Source organism: Helobdella robusta (genome assembly GCF_000326865.2).
Source record: "Helobdella robusta unplaced genomic scaffold HELROscaffold_48, whole genome shotgun sequence".
Lineage (NCBI taxonomy): Eukaryota > Metazoa > Annelida > Clitellata > Rhynchobdellida > Glossiphoniidae > Helobdella > Helobdella robusta.
This window is the reverse complement of record NW_008705215.1, coordinates 489,700-513,463: the sequence shown is the minus strand read 5'-3', so window position 1 is coordinate 513,463 and position 23,764 is coordinate 489,700. Positions and strand designations below refer to the sequence as shown.

At 31.0% G+C, this 23,764-nt stretch overlaps 4 protein-coding genes across 4 annotated transcripts; 2 read left to right on the top strand and 2 right to left on the bottom strand.

Moving 5' to 3' along the window:
• Window positions 1–3,177: 3,177 nt before the first annotated feature.
• HELRODRAFT_178473 (hypothetical protein) lies at window positions 3,178–4,107 on the top strand (the record flags this gene model as incomplete). Its single annotated transcript, XM_009026569.1, has 1 exon — window positions 3,178–4,107. The coding sequence occupies one exon, from the start codon at window positions 3,178–3,180 to the stop codon at window positions 4,105–4,107; it is 930 nt and encodes a 309-aa protein (XP_009024817.1).
• Window positions 4,108–13,060: 8,953 nt separating this feature from the next.
• On the top strand, window positions 13,061–13,306 carry HELRODRAFT_153250 (hypothetical protein; the record flags this gene model as incomplete). Its single annotated transcript, XM_009026568.1, has 1 exon — window positions 13,061–13,306. A coding segment is annotated over one exon (246 nt), but the record flags the coding sequence as incomplete, so codon positions are not given.
• Window positions 13,307–13,535: 229 nt separating this feature from the next.
• On the bottom strand, window positions 13,536–15,942 carry HELRODRAFT_178471 (hypothetical protein; the record flags this gene model as incomplete). Its single annotated transcript, XM_009026567.1, has 7 exons — window positions 13,536–13,679; window positions 14,459–14,592; window positions 14,738–14,834; window positions 14,980–15,092; window positions 15,301–15,473; window positions 15,539–15,699; window positions 15,883–15,942. 7 exons carry the CDS (start codon window positions 15,940–15,942, stop codon window positions 13,536–13,538), a joined length of 882 nt encoding a protein of 293 aa, XP_009024815.1.
• A 5,556-nt stretch (window positions 15,943–21,498) lies between these two features.
• HELRODRAFT_178470 (hypothetical protein) lies at window positions 21,499–23,764 on the bottom strand (the record flags this gene model as incomplete). The annotated part of the gene is made up of 5 exons (XM_009026566.1): window positions 21,499–21,593; window positions 21,821–22,003; window positions 22,253–22,388; window positions 22,667–22,813; window positions 23,660–23,764. The coding sequence occupies 5 exons, from the start codon at window positions 23,762–23,764 to the stop codon at window positions 21,499–21,501; spliced, it is 666 nt and encodes a 221-aa protein (XP_009024814.1).

Genomic DNA, 23,764 nt, shown 5'->3' with positions numbered 1-23,764 from the left:
TTGTTTCTTGCAGTACGCCATTTCCAAAAAAAAAATACTTAGTCGTGTCGATGATTTTCACAACCTCTTGCCATAAATCTAAAACTAACTATTCAGTTGAGTTTTTTGCAAAACCCGCACTGATTTTAATAAATCATATTGTTATTGTTGAAAAAATTTGTTAAACGTATATGAACTAACTTTTCAATAACTTTAGAAAAAGTGGATTCTGAAGAGATCGGTCGTAGTTTGATAAATTACCACAAGAGGACTATTTTTATACAATGGAAAAACCTTTGTTATTTTCAAACAATCAGAAAATACGCCCTAATTCAACGAGATATTAATGCAGTATGTCTGTGGTTTGAGTAGTGAGAACATTGTTTCTTTAATCAAAAAGTATGACAAAAAATCGTCCGCTTGAAGAGAGGAATTATTTAAGTTAATGATTTTTTTCTGATCTCATCTTTTTGAACTTCCTCCATTGAAAAACTATTTGGGTTTGAAATCGGTAGAAATTTATGAAAATTTTTAGAAACGATCTGATTTTTTAAAATACAGTGTGTTGTGAATGTTTTATTGTAAGCTTCACATATTTTTGACTTGTCATCTGTCAATCCGTCACTAGTTTGAATCAACTTTGGAAATTTGCTTCATTTACTTTTGTTAATGGATTGGTTAATTAGTGGCCAGGTAAGTTTTGAGTTATTTTTGTCTTTATCCAATTTTTTTGTGATAAAAATATTTTTGCCAATATTTAATATAATCAATTTTTTTGTCTTCGTTTGTTCTGTAGCCAAAAAAAAATTGCGGTATTCTGAAGAATGATGTGATAATTTAATAAATGAACAGTTAAAATAATTTAATGAATCAATATTTGATAATTAATAATTCAAAAAACGTATTAGTGAAATAATTGAGTGAATAAATAGTAAACAATTTAATTAAAAATAAAGAATTAACGGCAGAATTATGATACGAAGGATTACGTAACTGACAGAAATTATTTTATTGCACCGACCATAAATGTCTCGACGTAGTAACAGCCTCTATGTAGATACGAAAATTTTAATACACGCACATCATAGCTTGAGCATAGTAGGCCCTGCATTAAGCTATCGCTTTTTTGAATGAATGACCTTTGTTCCAATCAAACATTCCAAATTTGTTCACTCCACTTTAACCAATTCGATTTCGTAACATGTTTTAGTGATTAGTATAAAGGATAATTGAACAGAACTGTGGGGATTGCCAGTACGGTTATCGAGAGGCAAAAAAGAAAGTTAAAAGAAGATGCAGAAGATACCATCCAAATTTTAGAATGCACTTTCATATTTGTCTACTCCAACGCAACAACCTTGATTGACAACAAAATTTTCATCAGCTAGTCGTTGCGTATGAGATATTAAAAGGGCAAAAAAAAGCAGCTAAAGAGTTCCTAAAAACTGATTTTTTAAATAATTGTGGATTGAATGATCTAGAACAACGTTTATCTGAATAAATCACTTTCACCTCAGAATTTGAATTTAAATTGATGATCATTTTTTTGATTTTATCAACGATCAACGAAAAATTTTCACAACACTTGTAAATAATTATAAACAAAATGACATTTTGTTAGTTGAAGACATGTTTTGTTTTATTAATCATAACATCAAAGAAATGATCTGTAAACGTTTTTATAACTGCATCTGTAAAAATTTGTTAAAAATATTGATGACAGTGTAAATATTGAAAATGAATTTAATAAAAACAATAAACTAAAAAAAATTAAAAAGTAAAAAAAATATTTTCATTTTATTTATTTTTATTTCATGATTTTTTGAATATAAAAAAATTTATTATTGAAACAGTTTCCTTGTTTATTTTAAATAAAATAAAAACAAAAGTATATAATTGCACTGCATAACAAGATTCTTAGGCACACAACACAAAAGCCTTCTAACCAACATGAGCGTTTAAATGTTTCGTATCTAGATGCTACGTCGAGACATCTATAGTACGGACCAAATAAAGTAGACTTATTAACAAAGCCACAAAGGATTAATTAAAGAGTGACACAACTTATGAAATCTAACTTTGTGATTTGTGAAGTTAAACTACGCTTGATTCTAACTTCAAACAAAAAAAATGTATTGTTTATTTTGTTTATTTCATTTTTATACTCAATTTTCATGTAAAGATATATCCAATAAACTTTATTCATCTGATTGCTAAAGTAAAAATTAGTTAGCGTGATTATATTGTGGTAATAATGCCAATAACGCAACTATTCTGTTGTTTTTTGGTGGCACCAAATAACATCTTACTTTCAACAATTAAATTATATATGATTAATTATGAATGGAAGCAATGTGATTAAAAAGCAAACTGATATATAGCAATGATTAAATGATTCGTATTTTTTATAATAATAACAGCAAACTATTTGAAATAATTAATTAAAAAATAATTTAAAGTTTTTGAATGAAAACGTCAACGTTCACTTAGGTTTTTAACATTACCTAATTTAAATACTAGAAATTACTTTAAAACTGGTTCATATAAGATTGATAATAATCTCTAAACTGCCACTAATTTTAAAAGATTCCATAAACCGGTCACATCATCATTATACGGTCTTATATTCAAATTGAAACTGGTTTCAATTTAACAACTAAGAACTATTAATTGCCAATAAAAACTCAACAAAGCAAATCATAATTGGTGGCACTCAATCTTTCCGATAAGGCTGTAAACCAATCATGAAAAAAATGTTTATCAATAATAAACTTCTTTGATAAAATTAAATCACATTTAATTTTATCATCAGACAAATCACAAATTAACTAATTAATACTACCATTATTAAAATAATAATTTATTTACAATATGCAATTTTGTACGTCTAACATTTGATAGATTGTAAATTGACTTTATAGTGCCAGCCAATATAATTAGTAACAAAATGCATAAGTTTACTACATTCCGTGGTATATAATAGACGATCAAGTTAATATTCTGAATAGCTCGTTCTATAGTGAATTGAAGTTATATTGGATTTATTGAAATATTCTTTGATTGAAATTAATCAGTATTTGACAAAATTTTTTGAAATATAAATTATTGAGAATTACAAGAATTTTCTGAAATTTCGATTGATTCGTATTAAAATCCAGAATACGTTTGTAAATTTGCGTCTAGTGAATTTAAATCAAAATGATTGGGTTGAAGTATAGTGCTATTGATTTCAAAAAAATTAAGGACTTGTGCTCAACAGCTAGTGAACACCAACAACTAGATTATCCCTTACAAGGCACAATGATATTTGAAACGGAAAAATTATTCTCTCATACGGAAGGATCAGGGCAGAAAAATTTATTACAATTCTCTTCTTGTGTTGGCCGTCTGAATTCTTCACTTGAATCTGAAGAAGATTCTAGTCCAAACAGTGTCTCAGAATTTCCTATGATAATTCATCAGATGAAATCGATTTCTAAAAGTGAAAACAAATCAAGATCTCGCAAACGTTTAAAAATGTCTTGTACAGATGATGAAAAAGATTGCGCAACATTAAAATCAATGGAAGAAAAAAAAATATTATGGTCAAACAAAAAACAAAAACAGGACACTTCAAACAACACAAAAGATTCAGTGCAATTAGAACAAATAATTCCTACACATGCAGAAGACAATTCAATCAACACAAAAACAATAAATTTGACCTCGGCATCAACTAAAAAAAAAAAATCATATTCGCCTAATGATGAAAAACTGATCTCACCAGAAGCGGACAAGAAGCCATCCGACCGAAGATGTAGAAGATTTTACAACGACCAAGAAACAGAAATACTTGAAAATGCTTTTCAAAAATCTAATGGATATCCAGAAAAATCGTTGATTCTACACATCTGCAAGATTCTGGATGTAGATGAAGAAAGGATCAGAAATTGGTTTCAGAACAGACGAGCTAAATGTAAAAAACCCGCGAAAGTAGCTCCAAAATCTCCATTCAAATTGATACTTATTGCACCAGTACCTAATGGAATAATGAACAACGTTTATTCTATCCAGAATCCTTATCTCCTACAGATACCAAATTCCATGAACGAACCAACAGTTTTCAGTTACACTCCGAGGATCTCATAATATTTTTTTCATTTCTTCTTTTTTAATTTAAATTTTATTTAAGTTATTAATATTTTTTCCTTTTTATTTCTGTTTAATGTACATAAATTTTCTTTTCAGATAAAACGAGTAAAAAATTGTCAATAACTGTGCTTGGAAAAAAATAAAATTTTTGTCTTCTTGAAGAAATTGTATCTGTGATTTCTTAATCCTTTCCATTTTCTAGTTGAAAGAAACTTGTAAACGGTGTTTCTTCTTTCCAGTTATTAACTTATATGTCTGAATCAGATCTCCTCTGCATCTTCTTTTTTTCTATGTTGTTAATCCGCATTCATTCAGTCTCAGTCTATATTCAAGTTTTCTAACTCCCTCGATCATCTTTGTTGCCCTACGCTGTACCAGTTCAAGAATGTCTTTTGCAGATCTGGACTCCAAACCTGTGAATAGTACTCGAGATGAGGGCTAACTAATATTTTATACAAGTTTATAATGATTAACTTCTCTCTGCTCAACATTATAGCACAATATTCATTTCAAGTTAGTATTTAAATAATGAATACTAACATTTGCGATTATTATGATAATGTATTAAATAACAAATTGCGTAATATGTCTAATTAAAGTTGCTTTATTTATACTTTTAAACACACACACACACGCACACACACAATGTGTGTGTGTGTGTGTGTATGTGTGTGTCTGTGTACCTGTAAGTATGTGTGTGCGTGTGTGTGTAAAAAGGAGATCTTATACAATATTTGACCAAGTGAAATTTGTATCACCTGCATAAACGCAAATCATTGAGTTCAACATTGTTCTAAATTTTTTCCCACTGAATAGTAATACAGTGCATTAAGCTGCCTTAGAAATTAAAAAGTTATCTGAGTTTCGTTTATCAAAAAAGTTTAATAGACATTTTAACGGAGCTGGTAATGTCTAAAAAATTATCAAATACAAATCACTTGACCAAACCATTAAAACCGTCCGGAAAAGATAAATTAATTACAAATTGCAGTAACTACTTCATGAGCGTCATGCCTTGGTGAGACCAGCAGAGCAGTGAACGACCCACAGAAAACCAATACGACGAATACAGTACAAAATACAATTACAACACGAATGCAATGAACGACAATTCAAGGCTCTGACAATATACATTATACAGCGAAATAAATAAAATACTTAATGATAATCTAATCCAAGAAATTGAATAAAATTATTATTAAGTTAAAAAATAACAACAATTCAGCAAATTAAATGAAACAAAACTCAACAATTTGTTTTAAAGATGACGAATCCAAAATATCTGTATGGAAAATATAATTAATTAGATAGAGGTCTATCCATATAATTAGAATAAGGTCTGTCGAGAAGCGCATCCTATAGCTCACTGAAAATGTGCGCGGGTGCAATCGGGGGCCTGAATAAGTATTTTAAGTTTTTGGGTCTCACCTACTTATAACGAACTTTCACAAAACAAAAATATCTATATAACGAAACTTTCTTATATTATCTTGAATTTTATGTATAAAACTGTTTCTATAGGAAGAAAGTAATTTCTCTTTAACGAACAAAATTTATGAAAGTTAGAAGAAATATCCGACCAGCAAACATTCTTTGAAAAAAAATTGTGCATAAATATCTGACCTCCTTTTTAAATAACCACAATATTTTGTCAGATTGCCAGTATGGCTTTAGAAAGGATTGCTCGACTGAGCTTGCTATCCTTGAATTAACGTTATATATTTCAAAAAATATTAATTCTAAAAAACATACAATTGCAAATTTTATTGACATCAGTAAAGCTTTTGACACTGTCAATCATAAATTGTTAATAATTAAGCTATCACATTATGGTATAAGGGGAACAATGTTGGGGTGGTGTAAAAGTTACCTCGAAAGTCGTTATCAATATGTTACTATTAACTCAATTAATTTTACCTTGATGCCTATCAGCTCTGGTGTTCCCCAGGGTTCGATACTTGGTCCTTTATTTTTCAATTTATTCATAAATGATCTTGTTAATTCACCATTGCCAGTTAAATATATAATGTATGCAGATGATACCACCATTTTAGCCTCTGATCAACCATTGCGGGTAGTCGAAGAAACTCTTAATCAAGAGTTGTCTCGAGTTTGCTCATGGATGTTCAATAATGGTCTGCAAATTAATATCTCAAAAACATATGCTTTACTTTTTGGTCCAAAAATTGTTACAAATCTTTTAAACTTTTCTCTATATTATAACAATAATCAAATAACGAGATTAGACAAAATAAAATTTCTTGGGGTCACTGTGACAAGCAATTTGTGTTGGAAAGATCACATCATTAATGTTTCAACAAAAATTTCAAAGATTTTGGGTATTCTTTATAAGTTAAATTATATTTTACCAAAATTTGTAATTCTTAAGCTATTTTATACTCTTTTTTATCCACATTTAATATATTGCATCATTGTGTGGGGTCGTCATGTTAAATCTCATATTGTATTACTTGATAAATGTTTGTTTTATTTTTTTAGGATTTATTACGATTTAAGAAAATTTGACCATGTTTCACATTGTTTTTCCAAATCTAGGATTTTAACAGTCTCTAAACTTTATTTATTTCGAGTACTATTATTTTTATTTAAATTAATTGTTTTAAAAAAACATTTGCAATTTCATTTTTTTTTTATCAATTCGTTTTCGCATTCTTTCAGAATTACTCGTCAAACATTGCCATATCATATTGTCAAGTCAAGAACTGCCTTATTTTCTTCAACTATATTTATTTTTGGTTTAAAATTATGGTTTCTGTTACCTCCTGATTTTCATTATATAAATAGCATCACTCAGTTTAAAAAGCAAATTTTTAATTGTATTCATCATGATTATTTTCCTACTGATATTTATTGACATTATTTCATGAACTTAAGTTTGTGCTTATATTTGTTGGATTATTTTGCATTCTAAGCTATATATGTGATGTGACTTCATGGATGTATTGTGTCTATATATTGTAAGAATGTATTCGTATGTTTTCCTTATTGAATATTTTTTAAGTGGACACTATATTTTTGGTTAGGGTGGCCATACAAGCTTGTTTTTTAAGTTTCTGTGTCTCCCAGTTTTGTCTAAATAAATTTGTCTAAAATAAAATAAAATAAAATAAAATATATATATATATATATATATATACATATATACATATGAGACTTGCCATATCCATTATATATATCCATGCTATTTAAGCACACAAGCGATAATAGATTTTAATTTTGGCTTGCAAATTTATTGTTAAATTCTATTCAAAATACTAATTTTTCCTTGTAAGTAAAGTTATCTGTACTGATTCCTTCTAATTTCAGGATTACAATAAAATATAATTTGTAGTTAAAATATCTGAATTATTGATAATTTAGTTATTTTTAAGTTCAATTGACACCTGGTTTTGATCAGCTGAATTCTCACACGGCTTTGTTCAGATCGAATTCTTTTTTAAATTTTGTTCTCAATTTCCGACATGGATCTCGACCTTTTGTGAGAAGAGAACTGGCCGAAGATGGTCAATATAGCCGATGAACCAGCCAAAAGTTTGCACGAATGGTGCGGAAAGATGTCGCAACTGCTTTCTTTGCTAACGACGGAGTAAAACAGTTGGAAGCAAAAGATGAGAACATTTTATTAGAAATCGAAAAATTGAAGACGCACCTCGAATTTGCAAAAAAAAGTTAGCAAAATCTTCTATCAGTACTGAATTGGTCGATGTGGTTACCAGAAGTGCAAAAGTGTAAAAAAGCCGATAGATCAGCTAGTAGTGGCCATGCAGGAGAGAGGAAAAAGAAAGAATAATAATAACGTTGCTATCTACGGAGTACCAGAATCATTCGCTTCAAATCTGACAGATAAAAAAGCAAGCGCATGACGAAACAAAAATTGGAGAGATTTTCAAAGCTATCGATAAATCTGACGTTTTAGTTGCATACTTAAGAAGATTGAGATCAAAAGACCGAACAAAACCTGGGCCATTATTGGTTGATTTGTCTGATGCTGATAACAGGGTTTCCGTTCTCCTGGCAACTACAAATTGTGAGAACTTGAGAAATTCATATCTGTTTACAATAGTCCAAATTTGACAGAAACTGAAAGACAACTGGACAACTAAATTGAGACAAGAACGAAACAGATTGAATGCAGAACTTGGTGCAGACTTGCCCTTTCGATATGGCATTTGTGGAAATCAGGTGTAGAGATTCAGGCAACTTTTTAATTTAAATTCAGCTCATGATAGAGAATGTTTTCTTAACAGACACAACACCTTACACTGTATGTATTTAAATGCTACTTCTTTAGATAATAAACTGAATGAAATCAGAGTTGTTGTTGAGACGTATAATCCATCGGTTATTGGTGTAAGTGAAACATGGTTTAAAGATAGCTCAATTGTTATTATAAAAAAACTTCAATGTATATAGAAAAAATAAAAATGACGGCCGTAGTGGTGGCGAAGTGTGTCTGTTTATCAATTCATCTGTCAATTCTTACGGAGTCAACGATGCTGTTTTCAAGAGGAGCAAAATTGAACAAGTAATTGGCGGTTATTTGTCTTTATCACGATAAATATTTGGTGGGATGTATCTATAGACCAGATTATTTTCTTGATGTGACTGATCTTGAACATTTTTTCAAACAAATTAGGTATTACGTTGACAATAATGGTTTTAAAAATGTTTTAATAATGGGAGATTTTAATTTCTCATCAATAGAATGGTTGAAGAGGTCAATCACAACTATAAAAAATGTTAGTGGCATTGAACACAAATTTAGCGACATAATTAACGTTCCTCTGTTAACATGTTAAGGTACCAACATTTCAAAAGTCCAATGGTGTAACAGTTTGGATTTGATTTTTACAACGGAATCAGGAAACGTTTGTTCAGTAGATCCAATTTTTGTTCTCGGTACTATAACTCAGAGTCATCTCATTTTGTCCTTTGATTTTGTTATTGAAAATGTCAGCCCAGTTCAACAAAAATCTATATACAAATTTGTATATAATAAAAAAAATTTTAGGGAAATATCTCGAGTGATATCTAATGTAGATTGGACTAAATTGTTTGATAACATGACTGTACAACAAATGTATGACGAATTTCTTAATTACTAAGTGAAATAATCAACATTTTTGTACCCATAGTCGATGCAGCAAAACGTCGTAATAGAAGCTCCATGGATCAACTCACATTTAAAATCACATATCAGAAAAAAGTGTCTAAAATATAAAAATAACATTAGTGAATGGAAGAATAAAAATTTACGTGATTAATATAAAGATTTCTGCAAACATTTAAAATCTGACAAAGCACGTCTTCGTTATGAGCAAACATTAGTTGAACGAGCTAAGGATAATCGCAAAATTATTTAAAAGTATCTTAATAGTCAGCAAACAGTGAAAGAGTCAATTAAATCTTAGTTTGCCATTTGGTTTCCTTGGGTGCAGTTTATCAACATCACAAGATTTGTTTTCATTGAGCTGTTTAAGTTCATCAAAAACAATCTCATAACTGATATCATCAGGCATCATATTTATAAACTGTTCAAAATTACTTTTATTTACATAAAAAAGATGGAATTTTATTATCGTCTTCTAGTACAAACACATCTTGAAAACTGGCATTTATTACATTCACAATTTCAACTCTTATTTTTTATTTAACAGTTTTCTTTCTCCGTTTTTGAATTTATTTACTTACATATTTGTTTAATTTTGTACTACTGTCTTGCATGCTGTAACAGTTTCTGAGTCTGTCATATCCTGAATTTTAAAGAATAATAAAAAAAATTGTATTTCCTATCATTTGGATAATTCTATTTTAGTGGATGTAGTCCTGCTTGATTTTGCCAAGGCATTTGATACTATTCCACACAAAAGATTATTAGCTAAGTTAAATGCTTATGGAATAAATGGATTGAATTGTTTCTTAAAAACAGAAGACAAAGTGAAATTCAAAGTGGGTTGAAATATTCAGGGGTGTTCCTCAGGGCTTTGTTATTGGTCCTCTACTCTTCATATTTTACATAAATGACTTACCAACAAAACTGAAAAATACAACAAAACTCTTTGCAAATGATACCACAATCATGAGAGCAATATCGTCAGATTACGATGTAGTCGAACTTCAATCCGATTTGAAGGAGGCATTCTAATAGACGCAGGACTGGCTTCAACATTGAAAAATGCACTATTATGCAGTACGGATCAGGTAATAAAAAGTGTCCACTGTATATAAATAGAATACTTCTTGCTGAATCTGAATCCGAGATAGATCTTGGAGTGATTTTTTTCAAATAACTTAAAATGGAAAAATCAAGTCATCACAGCATCAATCAAAGCAAACCAAATGCTTGGTCAAATAAAAAATCTTTTGAAAAATTTGATTATAAGTTGCCTCGTAATTTATACCTAACTTCTATTCCACTTCTAACCACTGTTTGAGTTTGCAGTATCAGTCTAAATGGTGATAGCGAGGTAATTGGAAGAGTCAAGCACAGAGCAACAAAGTTGGTTCCATTTATAAGAAACTTAGCTTACGAAGATCGTTTTAAAAAATTAGGATTAACAACTTTGGTGGAAAGAAGAAAAAAAGAAGATTTAATTAAAATCATGCATAATTTGAACAAAATAATCGTTTTAGCATAATCAAACCAAAACGCGAGGTAACAGTTTAAAATATTTTTAAGAGTTAACAAGACACCAGAGGTAGAGAGAACTACTTATTCAATGGAGTTGCAAATACCAGAAACTCATTACCAAATGAACTTGTTGAAGCGCATTCAATGAACAAATTTGAAATAGGCGTTGATTGCCGGATGAACAACAATCAATCAACGAATCAGCTGTGCTATTAATAACATGTATGACCGCATGCTCTCTGAATAACCAGCAGAGCAGTATTACTACTACTACTATTACTACTGCTACTGCTACTGCTACTACTACTACTACTACTAATACTACTACTACTACTACTTCTACTACTACTACCTCTCCCAAAAAAATTTCTGGCTCCGACATTAAATTAATAGTAAAGAAATGATAGACATGGGCAAACAGTTGTAAAATATTATCATTGTTTAAATATTGAATTATCATCTTATCATCTGAATTATCATCTTATCATCTGAATTATCATCTCATCATCTGTTTTCATATATTTCATCACGATAATGTCATCACGGCTGTCATCTCCCTATATGTGTGCGCGTGTGCGTGTGGTGTTTGCGCAGTTTTGTTCTCGTCAATCAATTCATGAAAATATTTTCACGGCAATAAAATGGATATTATTGTCTAGTTTTTTTAAACTGAACTTCAATCAAAATTACAATCAAATTAAACCTCAAATATCTGTAGGTGTTTGAGTCTCAGATGATAAAGAAATTGCTACAAAAGTAAAATACTGGAAAGAATTGCTTAAACGAATTTTAGCAGTGGTTTTATTTTTGGGTGAAAGAGGACTTGCATTCAGAGGTTCTTCCAACAAAATTGATGACCATGATAATGGAAATTTCCTTGGGATTATAGAACTGTTAGCTCAGTTTGATCCGTTTTTACAAGAGCATGTTTCTAAAGTTCAAAAATCTCAAAAACTTGGACAACGCCTTCAGGTTCATTACTTATCAGCAGATTCTCAAAATGACTTTATCGAAGCATGCAGCTCAAAAGTTATTCAAAATATTTTGGCAGAGAGAGAAAGGTCTAAGTATTTTTCAATTATGGTAGATGCTACACCAGATTGTTCTCATACAGAACAAAGTACTTTCATTCTGAGATATGTACAAAACTGCAACTCAACATTTTCGGTCAAAGAACGTTTTCTTGCATTTGTTGATTATAACAAAAAAACTGGCCAGGATGTTGCAGATATGATCAAATATGAACTGGAGAAAAACAAAATTTCTCTGGATGACTGTCGAGGTCAGGGATACGACAACGGCTCAAATATGGCAGGAAACTTCAAAGGAGCACAATCAATCATTGCACATGCATATCCTCTAGCGAAATTTTCAAATTGTGGTGCCCATAGTTTAAATTTGTGCGGTATGCATGCAGCAGAATGTTGCAATGACGTTATAACTTTTTTTGGAATAGTTCAAAAGTTGTACAATTTCTTTGCGTACAGTCTTCAACGATGGGAAATTCTACAGAGATTAACTGGATGCTCACTGCATAATCTTTCTCAAACTAGATGGTCGGCACGTTTGGAAAGTGTGAAACCGATTGCGAAGCACCTGCCAATTATCAAACATGCTATTATTAAATGTAAAGAATTAAATTTGTCATCAGAAAGTGAGACTGAATTGCAAGGAATTGAGCGTTATATGGAATTATTCAAGTGTGTTTTAATGGCTACAATATGGCTCAAAGTTTTAGTTGCTATAAACAATCGAAACAAAATTATTCAAGCCAGAAAAGCCACATTGGATGTAGAAGTAGAAAACATCGACATTCTTCTTGGGGAACTGAAGGATCTACGTGAAAAATGGGACTTATTGCTAGCAGAAGCCAAAATAACAGCAGAAACTATGTCGTCGGATATTTCATGTGAAACAGAACTTCCAGAAAAACGCCAAAAACGACGAAAACGTTTTTATGATGAAAATCAACATATGCCAGAAGAAAGTGCACAACATGAAGTGGATGATGATTTTAAAGTGAACGTTTTCTATAAACTTATCGATAGTATAATATCTGGTTTAACAGAGCGTTTCCATATGGCTAGAAATATTAACAATTTTTTCAATTTTTTGTGGTTATTTACAGAACTTGGAGAAAGTGATCTGGAAAAGAAATGTTCTAATTTCTGCAAAGAATATGACAAAGATGTCAGCAGTGACTTAATTAATGAAGTGAAATGTCTAAAATCAATTTATTCGGATACCATACAGAGTGAAAATCTTCATTCCATAAAACTGCTGAATAAAATTTATCAGTTGAAATTGGAATCTATATTTCCAAATATTTCTATTGCCTTACGAATCTTTTGTACAGTTCCTGTAACTGTAGCAGAAGCTGAAAGGACATTCAGCAAGCTGAAGCAAATAAAAAGTGTGCAGCGGTCAACTGTGAAACAAGAACGATTGAACGGTCTTGCGACTTTGGCGATTGAACATGATTTGGCAAAGTTATTGAATTTTGATGATGTTATTAACAATTTTGCCTTAGCCAAATCAAGGAGAGTTTGTTTCTAAAACAATAAATACCGATTTGTTACATTTGGATATTTAATTTAAAAAGAAAACTTTAATGTTTTTTTTTTCAAATAAAAACTGAATAAAACTATACTTTGTTTTTGTTGGCTATATCGGTCAATCTTAAATTATAAATATTAAGGTACAAGTAGTATACGTATATGATATGCGAATTTTTTTGAATGTCATGTAACCTAAAATAAGATACTTTAGAGGTTTATCTTCCGCGGTCATCGGGGGGCCCGTCACAGTCCAGCCTAGGGGCCCGAAATTTCTGTCGGCGGGCCTGAACCCATAAGAAAGTGTTGTATATTAGTAAATAGGCCTCCTCTTGGAAATTTATTATAAACAAATAATTTTCCTAATTTTAATGAATTCAACTAAGGTGTTTGTTTCATGTGTCATGCAAATGAGTTGGTTTTGAGCAGTATTTTTAATTAAGTCAGTATAACACATTGTTTTGACAGATAAAAAACATTTTATGTCAAAAATTGCCAAAAAAGAAATGAAACTACAAAGTCATGACCTTTCGTATTATTCATCTTTTTTTTTCTTTAGAATAAAATCACATAGATTGTTTTAACTTCCAGCCTTTCTTAGCTAAATAATAAATAACTTATTTATTTCTAGCAATGAGGTTGCTGTAACCTTTCTGAAATGTAGAAACTCTCTCAAAACCGGTTGAATCGTTCAATTTCTAAATCATCTGGTCGGTCTGATTGTCGTGTATGGCCATCATCATGAGTGTTGCCAACAAACTGGCTACGAAATAATTTCCCATCGTGATAACCTCTTATAATTTTATAATGGTTCTTGGGCTGCTAACAACTTATTCAGAGTAATTCTATTTACATTTAGATTTTCAAAAAAAGGAAACCAATTGTAAATAAGTTACATATGTATACGTGTGTTGTGTGTGCTGTATGTATTCTACACAAAAAGGTGTGTGTGCGTTTGTGCTTGTGTGTGTGCTATCTGAACATCTGAACTAATAATTACGAAATATAGCTAAAATTAAATCATACACATACCATGTTGAAGCCACGTCATATGTTCAAGTAGATTTTCATTTTTCAAAATACATTTTTCTTACCCAAAATAAACTTATTTTTATTAGAACATCAAATCGATCTCACAAACAGTGCAGAGGGTTTTAGAACATCTGTTATCATCCCATCCGAAGTAACTGACATCCAGAGTGAAGCAGACGCAGTTGGCTGGCGAGTTCGGCTCTCCACTCAACCACCTGTAATACACCATCTTCTTGTATTGAGCTGCTCGAACGATTGAAGTGATTGTAAAAAATAATTTTTTTTTACGTATTTCAAGTCGCTCAGCCGGTAGGAATGGCATGTCTTACGTTGTGTGAAACTCTAAGACATGCACGTGTGATGCGGTGCTCGAGCGTGCGTTCAAAACCTGCATGTACGTCGTGTTGAAGTTGAATCTGTAAGCAGTTCTGCGATTGTCGGAGTAGCATGACAGTGAGGAAGAAGAAACAAGCAAAAAGTTGTTGCTAATATTTAGGATTTCATAGTTTAAAAGGTGCATAATGATTGCTCGCAAGTGCACGTTCAAATTTGTGGTTATTCTTATTTAAAAAAAAATGAAAAAGCGTTAAAATCTAATATTTCAATTCAAACGGTACAGTTAGCAACCACCTGGGTATGGAGACCAAAGGAAGGGCGTGCTACGCTGTAGTTGTAGGTTACAGAGGAGGCCGTCCAGATGAAAAATGTGTTGACATTCCCTGGCAGAATGCATGGTACGAAATCTGTGCACGTGCATGCGTGCGCGTGTGTTTGTGTGTGTATGTTTTGCTCATTGTTCATGATGAGTGAGTTGAATACTTTTTTCTGTGTTTTTAAAAATATTTGTTCGGAAGAGTTTATGAATTGATGTGTGTTTAATAAAATGTTGAAAAGTGTGTTGAATTCTGTTGGAAGAATGCCACATCAAACAAATCAACATTTGAAAACGACCTTTCTCAACGCTGAGGGCGTAGAGTTGGACGGCGCGAATCTCAGTGGAGCTTTCAATAACGACAGGGTGGGAGGAGAGGAGGTTGTTGCAGAGAGTTCTCGAGTTGTACCACGTGTTCAAACTCGTCTGCAGGCTGAAACATTTGTGGCTCTCTACCACGTAGTCGAAACTCCTGGGACATTCTGGAAATAATTTTAAAGTTAGAACGGTTAATTTCAAACCATTATACACACAAACTTTTTGATAGAAAACTTGCCGTGTGCACAGAAAGAAACGCATCCAGGAAGATTGGCACTGTTGGTGACGTTGTACCAGACGTCAGTTATTTTTGGGACACAGGAGCAAGAGGCCACAGATGCCACGTAGTTGATGCCTCTCAAGTTGTTGATCGTGGCTGACTGCAGTAAAACAGTCACAAAATTCAAATTTTTAATTGTTTGTTACTTAAGAACGGCAAAATTTAGATTCTTAATTGGTTTGTAAAGTAACTTCATATAAAATATTACTTCTTTTTCAGATTATTTAAAAAATTTTATCGTCAAATGTCGTTAGCTACAAAAAAATCCATTGTAATGTCATACCAAACACTTGTCGAGGCAGTGCAATGTTGTTTTAGCTCTCAATTTCTTCAACCCTTTCATCTGATCGTCATAGCAGATTGAAGTTTTTTGATTCTTCACTGTTAGCTGTTGTAGGCTTTCGTGTATTTTTGAATGTTAATCTCATTTCTCGCAAATTCCGATTGTACCAGTATTATTAAAAAAAACAGTTTTAGTCATTTTATTAGTTACAATAGTTTTAAATAAAAATAATCAAAATAATATTCATTAATTTTAAAAAAAATTTATGTAACATTTTAACAATTTGTAATGCAAATTTTTTCAGTTAAACGGTACAAGGCACAATCGTTCTTTATAAACAAAATGTTGTCCATTAAAAATATACAAAAATAAATCATCTCATCATCATATATTAACATCATTATAAATAGATATATCCGTGTATCATTATGTATCATTATATTTTATGATTGTATAGATATATTTTATTGTTGGTCGCCAGAAGATTTTCACTCAATTGTATTTTATCCATTCATTAGCTACAACAATTATTTCGTGATTGTATTGCTTGTAGCCTACTTGTTTGTATTACTTCCTCTTACAGGGACAATAGGTTTCATTCATCGTCGTCGCAACGTTAACGCATCATTAACGCAGTATTAACGCATTAGGGGCTGTCCATAAGGGATGTCTCTCTTTTTTAACGTTTTTTTGACTCCCTCCCCCGTTTCACTAACTGTCACAAATCGGCCAACCCCACAAAAATAAGCATGTCACAAAACTTTACCCGCTACCCTTTTAGTGAAGAGTCATTAAACAATGTAATTGTTTTATGCATTTTATTTTTTATTGATATCAAAATAACGAATGACAAGTTTATATGACGAAAGTTTGATATCTAAATGCTTTACCTTAGTTAAAATATAACGAATTAATATTAACTTCTACACCTATATAGTGGTAAACTTTAACAATGGCATTTAAATTTGACTCCTCCTTTAATTAATATTCATGAGCTATTTGTTCGCTTGAAAACTTCAACATTTATTTTGCGCATATATATGAAAGAAAATTTATTTAATGTTTTGTTTATCTAAAAAAAGGGACGCCACACTTGCATTTATCTCCCCCCATTCCCCTCGTCAAAAAGTGTCACAAATATTTGGACCCCCTTCCCCCTTGAAGCCTGACATCCTTCATGGACGGCCCCTTATTGACGCAAAAACTATCGCCTTGTAAGATTTTTTCCCTAAATTTATTATATTATGTGAAAAGTATGCGACAAAAATAAACGAATTGTAATATATTAACATTATTTGAAACGAATAAAGTAAGTTTTTGATTTTAAAAAATATTCTGATTGGTTGAAAAAACGCAATGTATGAAAATGTAACAGTCTATAAAATAAAGTTTCAATTAGATAAAAGGATGCTCTGCTTTTTTTAAGAATGGTCAACCAAATCGTTCATCTGGAAATTTCAGACAACACAAAAGATACGATTGTCTACTGTTTACTCTTCTCCCAATCCCTAACTAAACAAACACATCACACAACGCTTCCAGATCGAGTTGACACATAGTGCAAAATTTCATTATCATTTCATCCAAAATAAGTGACTTCAAAAGAAAAGCAATATTCGAAACTCATCCGACTGTAAAACATCATTAAAATGTTTCTTTATTTAACTATTTTCATTAATTTTGTTTTATTGTATTTTCGAATGTTATGAATTTGAATTAAAAGCGTGTGAGTGTTCGTTTATGTCAAACAGGATATTTGTTTGTTCGTCTCTTTGTCAAAAATTGTGAAAAAACCATAATTTTGTGACATCTGACAATAATATATTTGATACTGAATTTATTAGTGACCTACTCAATACAAACTTAACAAAACTAAAAGTTATCTAAAAGGTCAAGGTCGATCCCACCCCACAAAGAGTGTCAAACTTTTTCTAGCCCTAGTCTAGCTGGTAACTATTCAAGCTAATAATTCATTGTAATAACACGAAAGGACACGTGACCAATTATATTAAGTATGCAGCTTGAATACAGAATCTGTCTTTTTACAAAGATAAATACGTTCTATTTTCTTTCATTTTGTTTTTATTTCGACGACCTCGTGTTAGCAGTTTGGTAAATATGGACAAATCGGCAGTCATTAAATTAATATCTTCCGAAAGTCAGCGAATAACGTATTTGGTAAATCAAAATCTGTTGATCAGATGCTTTTTCTCAACAGTCAAAGAGTGGTATAAAATTTACAAACAATTTACTGAAACACTAACTGTTATTAACCAGTATTTTTGTTTGTTTTTATAATAAAAATTATACATGGAATGTACTACATAATACTCTGACTAAGGATACTTTATTGTCTTTGTTAATAATGATTTAATTATTGAGGGAATGAGTGCGGCAAAATGAGGATTTGTGAGGGAATGAATGCGGGTGAGGGAAGACTTGTGAAGGAATGGAGGCGGGTGAGGGAAGACTTATGAGGGAATGGGTGCGAGTGAGGTAAAATTCATTTTCAGAAGGGGCAGGTGAGGGAACAGATATGTGTTCCCGCGTAGACCTCTAGTAGCAGACAACAGTTTTTTGTATGTTGCATGTTCAGTGACTTTTGAGGAAATTTGTAAACAGCAGGCGATAAAAATAATCAGATATTTATTTGAACTAGGGTAAAGATTAACAACTTCAAGTAAGCTCTTACAAGTTTGTTTGTTGATTGGCCGATTGATCGAAAGAAATCTATGTTGATTGGTTATTAATTAATTGTAATAAAAGTTGATTGAATATTTGATTGATATATTCAAAGATTGATTGATACATTTGAGTGCTAATTGAATGAGATTTTGAATGAATTTTATTCAAACCTACTGGTTGAATAATTGCTTATTAGTTTGTTCGTTTGTTAGTTTGATTTTATTAACTGGTTGATTGATTGATTGATTGATTGATTGATTGATTGATTGATTGATTGATTGATTGATTGATTTGATCGATCGATCGATCGATCAATCGATTGGTCGGTCGGTCGGTCGGTCGGTCGGTTGGTTGGTTATTTGGTTGGTTGGTTGGTTGGCTGGCTGGTTGGTTGGTTAGCTGGTTGGTTGGTTGATTTGGTTGGTTTGTTAGTTGGTGGTGGTTGAAATAAAATGGAACTCGGATTGCACGCACACATCTTGAATTCGGATTTAGATCCGACAGAACCAATCCCTTAGATTCCCTTAGATCTACATCAACTCTGTTTTACAGGTAAAATTGTTTAAAGTTTTAGCTATTTCTAATTCAATTATTATTTCAATTTAAAAATTTCAGCAATTTAAAATTTTTTTAAAAATCTTAACGTTAATGCAGTTTAGATCATAAGCAAAAGATTTTATCACAAATAATAAATACTTTTATTAATTTAATAATGTTTTTCTATAACTGTAGTCAAAAATGTTTTCTAATTTGAAGGGTTTAGTTTTTACAAAATTTGGGCAGTACGGGATGACAATTTGGAAGATTCTTGCAGAATTATCTCGAGTTAGACCAACTGTTAGCTTTGAGTCAGTATCTGTAACACGTGTGGTTCTCAATCACGTAGTCAAATTTATCTGGGCGATCTTTTGAAAAATTGAAAGTAATATTTAAAATGAATGTTTTCTTTCATTTACTTGTTTGATTCAATAAATTGGCTTGATTCGATTCGCCAAAAATAGTCATTTTAACGGTATGGTAAAAACATCTTTTAAAGTTTATTTTTTAAATAACTTATGGACAACAAAATCCAGACATTTTCCAGTCAGATCAGTGGTTACATTATACAAAACTTTTATTTTTGGAACACATGAACCTGAATGACTGGACCTCACGTAGTTGATGCCTCTCAAGAAAAATTTCCTCATTGTATGAGTTTCATTTTCAAAAAAAAATTTATATTTTCAACGACTATTGTAAATATTTTAAATTTGCGAAATATTTTAAAAAAGTCAAACGTTTAATTTCAACTTTAAGTTTTGACGAATCACTTTGAAACATAAATAATATAGGAAAAATAATTTTTCCAAAAAATGATTAAGTTTTCTTAATTATTAATTTATTTACGTTTCTTTTTGTAAATTGGTAACTAACCAGTAAGTGACAAAATTTTCACTCTTATAATAATGTCCTCAATGTCCATAATAATAAAAATGTCAATTTTTAAATGTCCATAATAAAATAAAATGTCCATAGAATCGTCGAAACAACTTTTGGTTTTTTGATTATTGACTTTTGACTATATTGTAGCAAGCAATAAGCTCCAGATAACCACCCTTCATTCAATTGTAAAGATAGATGAAAAATTCTTAGTATTAGTAGAAAAAGCAAAATTATCGAATTAAAGATAATTTCCATTATTAATTTTTATCTTAACTCTAATGTTGCAACTATTTATCATAATAAAACTTTCTGTTTCGAAATCTAAATTTACCAGGGTTAATCGATCATCAATTTTATTTTTACAGTACTTATATGTATGTATTTACATATAAGCATTCGCTTACCTCAATTTATTTTCATGTATCTTGATATTTATGTAAAATATTATTTGATTTTAAATCGATTTAAAAATTTATACTATTTCTCAATAATCGCCCTATTCTTTTTTTTTCAATAAAAGTTTTAATGGAAGCATGATCAAAATTGAAGTCATTCATTGTGTTTTATAAGGGAAATCTTCATTTTATCCTGGCAACTATTTTTCTTAATGACTAACATAGACCGAGCCAAATTTTGTTTGCAAGAGGAGCACAGATTTTGTAATTTTCTGGCTAAACCTAACGTTTAAAACTCATCCTAATGTTATGACCTTTGGCAAACTTGAACTGAATAAAACAAATAACACCGAAAAATTATATAAAAAATTTGTTAAATTTAATTTTATTCTAATTATATTTTTTATTACAACAGTTTTGCTCCAAATAGATAAGCATGGTAATAGATATGAATAAAAAAACTATATATAAAGCAGGTTTGCAATTATATCAAAGAATGACCAAAAAACGTTTCATTCAAAATCTTTTCAAATATTCAGACGTTCTTCTAGCTATCAATAAGAATTTAAACCTGAAAAATGAGTTTCATTTTTGTAAAAATGAAAACACAATCAAATCAAAATCACAATTGACAGATAGATCCGGTTTTGTAATATAATGTTAGTATCCGTTTATGTAAGAATAACTAGTTAACAATAATGTATAAAATTTAGTTCCAATATATTTTAAAATGTTTTATTAATCCTAACCAAAAAAAATTTTTTTTTTGGGGGGAAGGGCTACACCTCTGCCCCTGCAGATCACTCAATATCGATTTCACACAAAACGTGGTGAGCACCGCTATCGCAGGGCATGTCGATCCAGCCGCGGACAGATGTCAGGTAGTAGAGGATGCAGTATTCTTTTTCGTCGTACGTCGGTTTTGGGCAATTGGCGTGCCAGGAAAAATAAGTTACCGGTCTGGTCTTCTCTGCCAAAATTTTTTTTTGTATTTGTTTAGTGAATAATTTTATTTGAAAAATTTATTTTGTGTTTAGTTTGTGTTTATGTTCACAAGTTTTAGATAATTTTTCATCAATTTTATATTATCCGGACTATTTCAATCAGTGAACCATTACTCGCCTGGATAGGGTGACCAGAAAAAAATTGTTTTATTATTGGTAGCATTGACCCCATATCCAGCTGTCCAGATCATATTCAAACTTGTATCTGAACGGTTTATGAATCCACATAAAAATAATTATCGGCAAGATAGAGTAAGGTGTAAGGTGGTTGGTTGTGCGTTAAAATGACCGAGTTCGAACGCGAAAAGATCTCCATCTACCACATGCAACATGTGTGATGTGTGTTGTTGTTGTTGTTGTCCTTATTTTAGAGTAATGTAGTAATAAAATTCCCATTACTGTTACCATTAAACAAATAAAAACTTGTCTAACAATAATAATCAATGGAGGAATAGGCGCGGACAATTGAGTTTTCAGTGTTGTTGTCAATAATAACGGGGTGTGAATTGAGCAAATTGTTGCAGCTCTGTCTGGATTCGTTCCATAGCAACCAGGTGAATTGGAAGTTGTAGCATCTGTGGTACTCCATTATGTAGTCGAACTCTGATGGACAATCTTGGTTGTTTGAAAAACTTTTTCAAATTTTTAAATAACGCAATGGGAATTTAATCATTTTAATAAATATAATTTGAGAAAAGATATATTTGGAAAAAGTAAGCTATGACGTCAGGTGTTGTTATCGCGTAATGGCCTGTTTTGAATGCTGTCTGTCCAATGCGCTGAAAATACGTCATCAGGTTTGCGTTTTGCAGAGTTTGGTGGACGTTAGTGCAGGCATAGTGATGAACTAAAATGTATACAGACTGTGAGCAACGTAAGACAGGCATCCTCCGGTCAGATTAGTGGTTATGTTATACAAGACGTTCATTTTTGGAACGCATGAACAAGTTCCAAGTGATGTCATGTAGTTGATTCCTCTCAGGTTCATGTTTGTTGCTTTCTGGGTTTTTTTTATTCGTTATTTTTTTCATTAGTTTATTATTGTCCAATGCAAATGTGCATAGTGTTTGAAGTTCGCAATTTTTTTTACTATTCTTTTTCAGCATTACCGGCATAAACAGGGATAATGTTTATAAATTTGAGTGTATCAACAAAACGCAAACGTCGCCAATAAGATGTCAACAAATTGTCAAAAAAATTTCATATTTTGGAATAAAAGTACTTTAAATACAATATAAATTTGTAAAAGTTCCATGTTCTGTAATAAAATTAACATACCTGGCATTTGCGAATGCAGTCCAAGGCAGAAGTTGCAACTTTAACTCTCTTAATCACGGTCATCTTTTCATTGTAGCAGGCAAGTCTTGTCCAACTCTTGTTAACGTTGCGGGTATAGGCCCTGTGAAACTTAATAATTTGCTCTATCTGAAAACAAGAATTTATGAAAATTAGAAATAATAAAATGAAATATTTAAGATAAATTTTCAAAAAGTATTTCATTTTTTCCTTGTTGTATTATTCAGGTTTTCAAATCAATTTTTCGGTTTTGTGTTTGTGAATTTTATAGAAAAAAGAACAAAAGAGATCTCCCACAGTTTAGCGAAAAAAATACGTTTCTTGCCTAGTAAATTACATGCATAAATATATAATTTATATATACATTTATATATATTGGTAAAAGACCATCATTATTTTACTACATATATATATATATACGTGTGTTGTGTGTGTGTGTGTCTGTGTGTGTGGTGTGTGTGTTTGTGTGAATAATAGTAATAATGATAATAATAAATACGATAAATGTAAATATAACAATATGAAAATAGCAAGGGTAATAATTTTATAATAGATGAAAGGTTGCATCGCAAATGTTGGTGCGCTGTCTCCAAACAATACCAAAGGTGTGTTTGTTCACTTGGCTTCCGCACACTGCTCATTTTTTGTATAAGACTTCCTGTGACTTTGCAGAAAAGAATCAATGGCTAATTTAAAAATTACCTTATATACCATATGTACCTGATATATGCCTTTTAAACATTTGATGTTCTAATTACTTTAGAAGTTATATAACCTATTAGTTATACAGTACAGATTTTATATCTGAATTACCTATTGCACATGTTATAACATATATCTTTTATACCATAATAAACTTGTATATCTCTATACCTTTTTTTATATATCTATATACATTGAATATAGTATATCTTGTATTGCAACATAAATACCTTAAATACAACATCATATTTTACGAGACTACTTCGTAATAACATTGCTAGTGATTTTATTGTCGACAAGATCTTTGCTATCGATGTTGTTATTGTTATCTAAGTTACAGAGAATGTTGTATTGTATCCCTTGAAGCGTAATTAACAT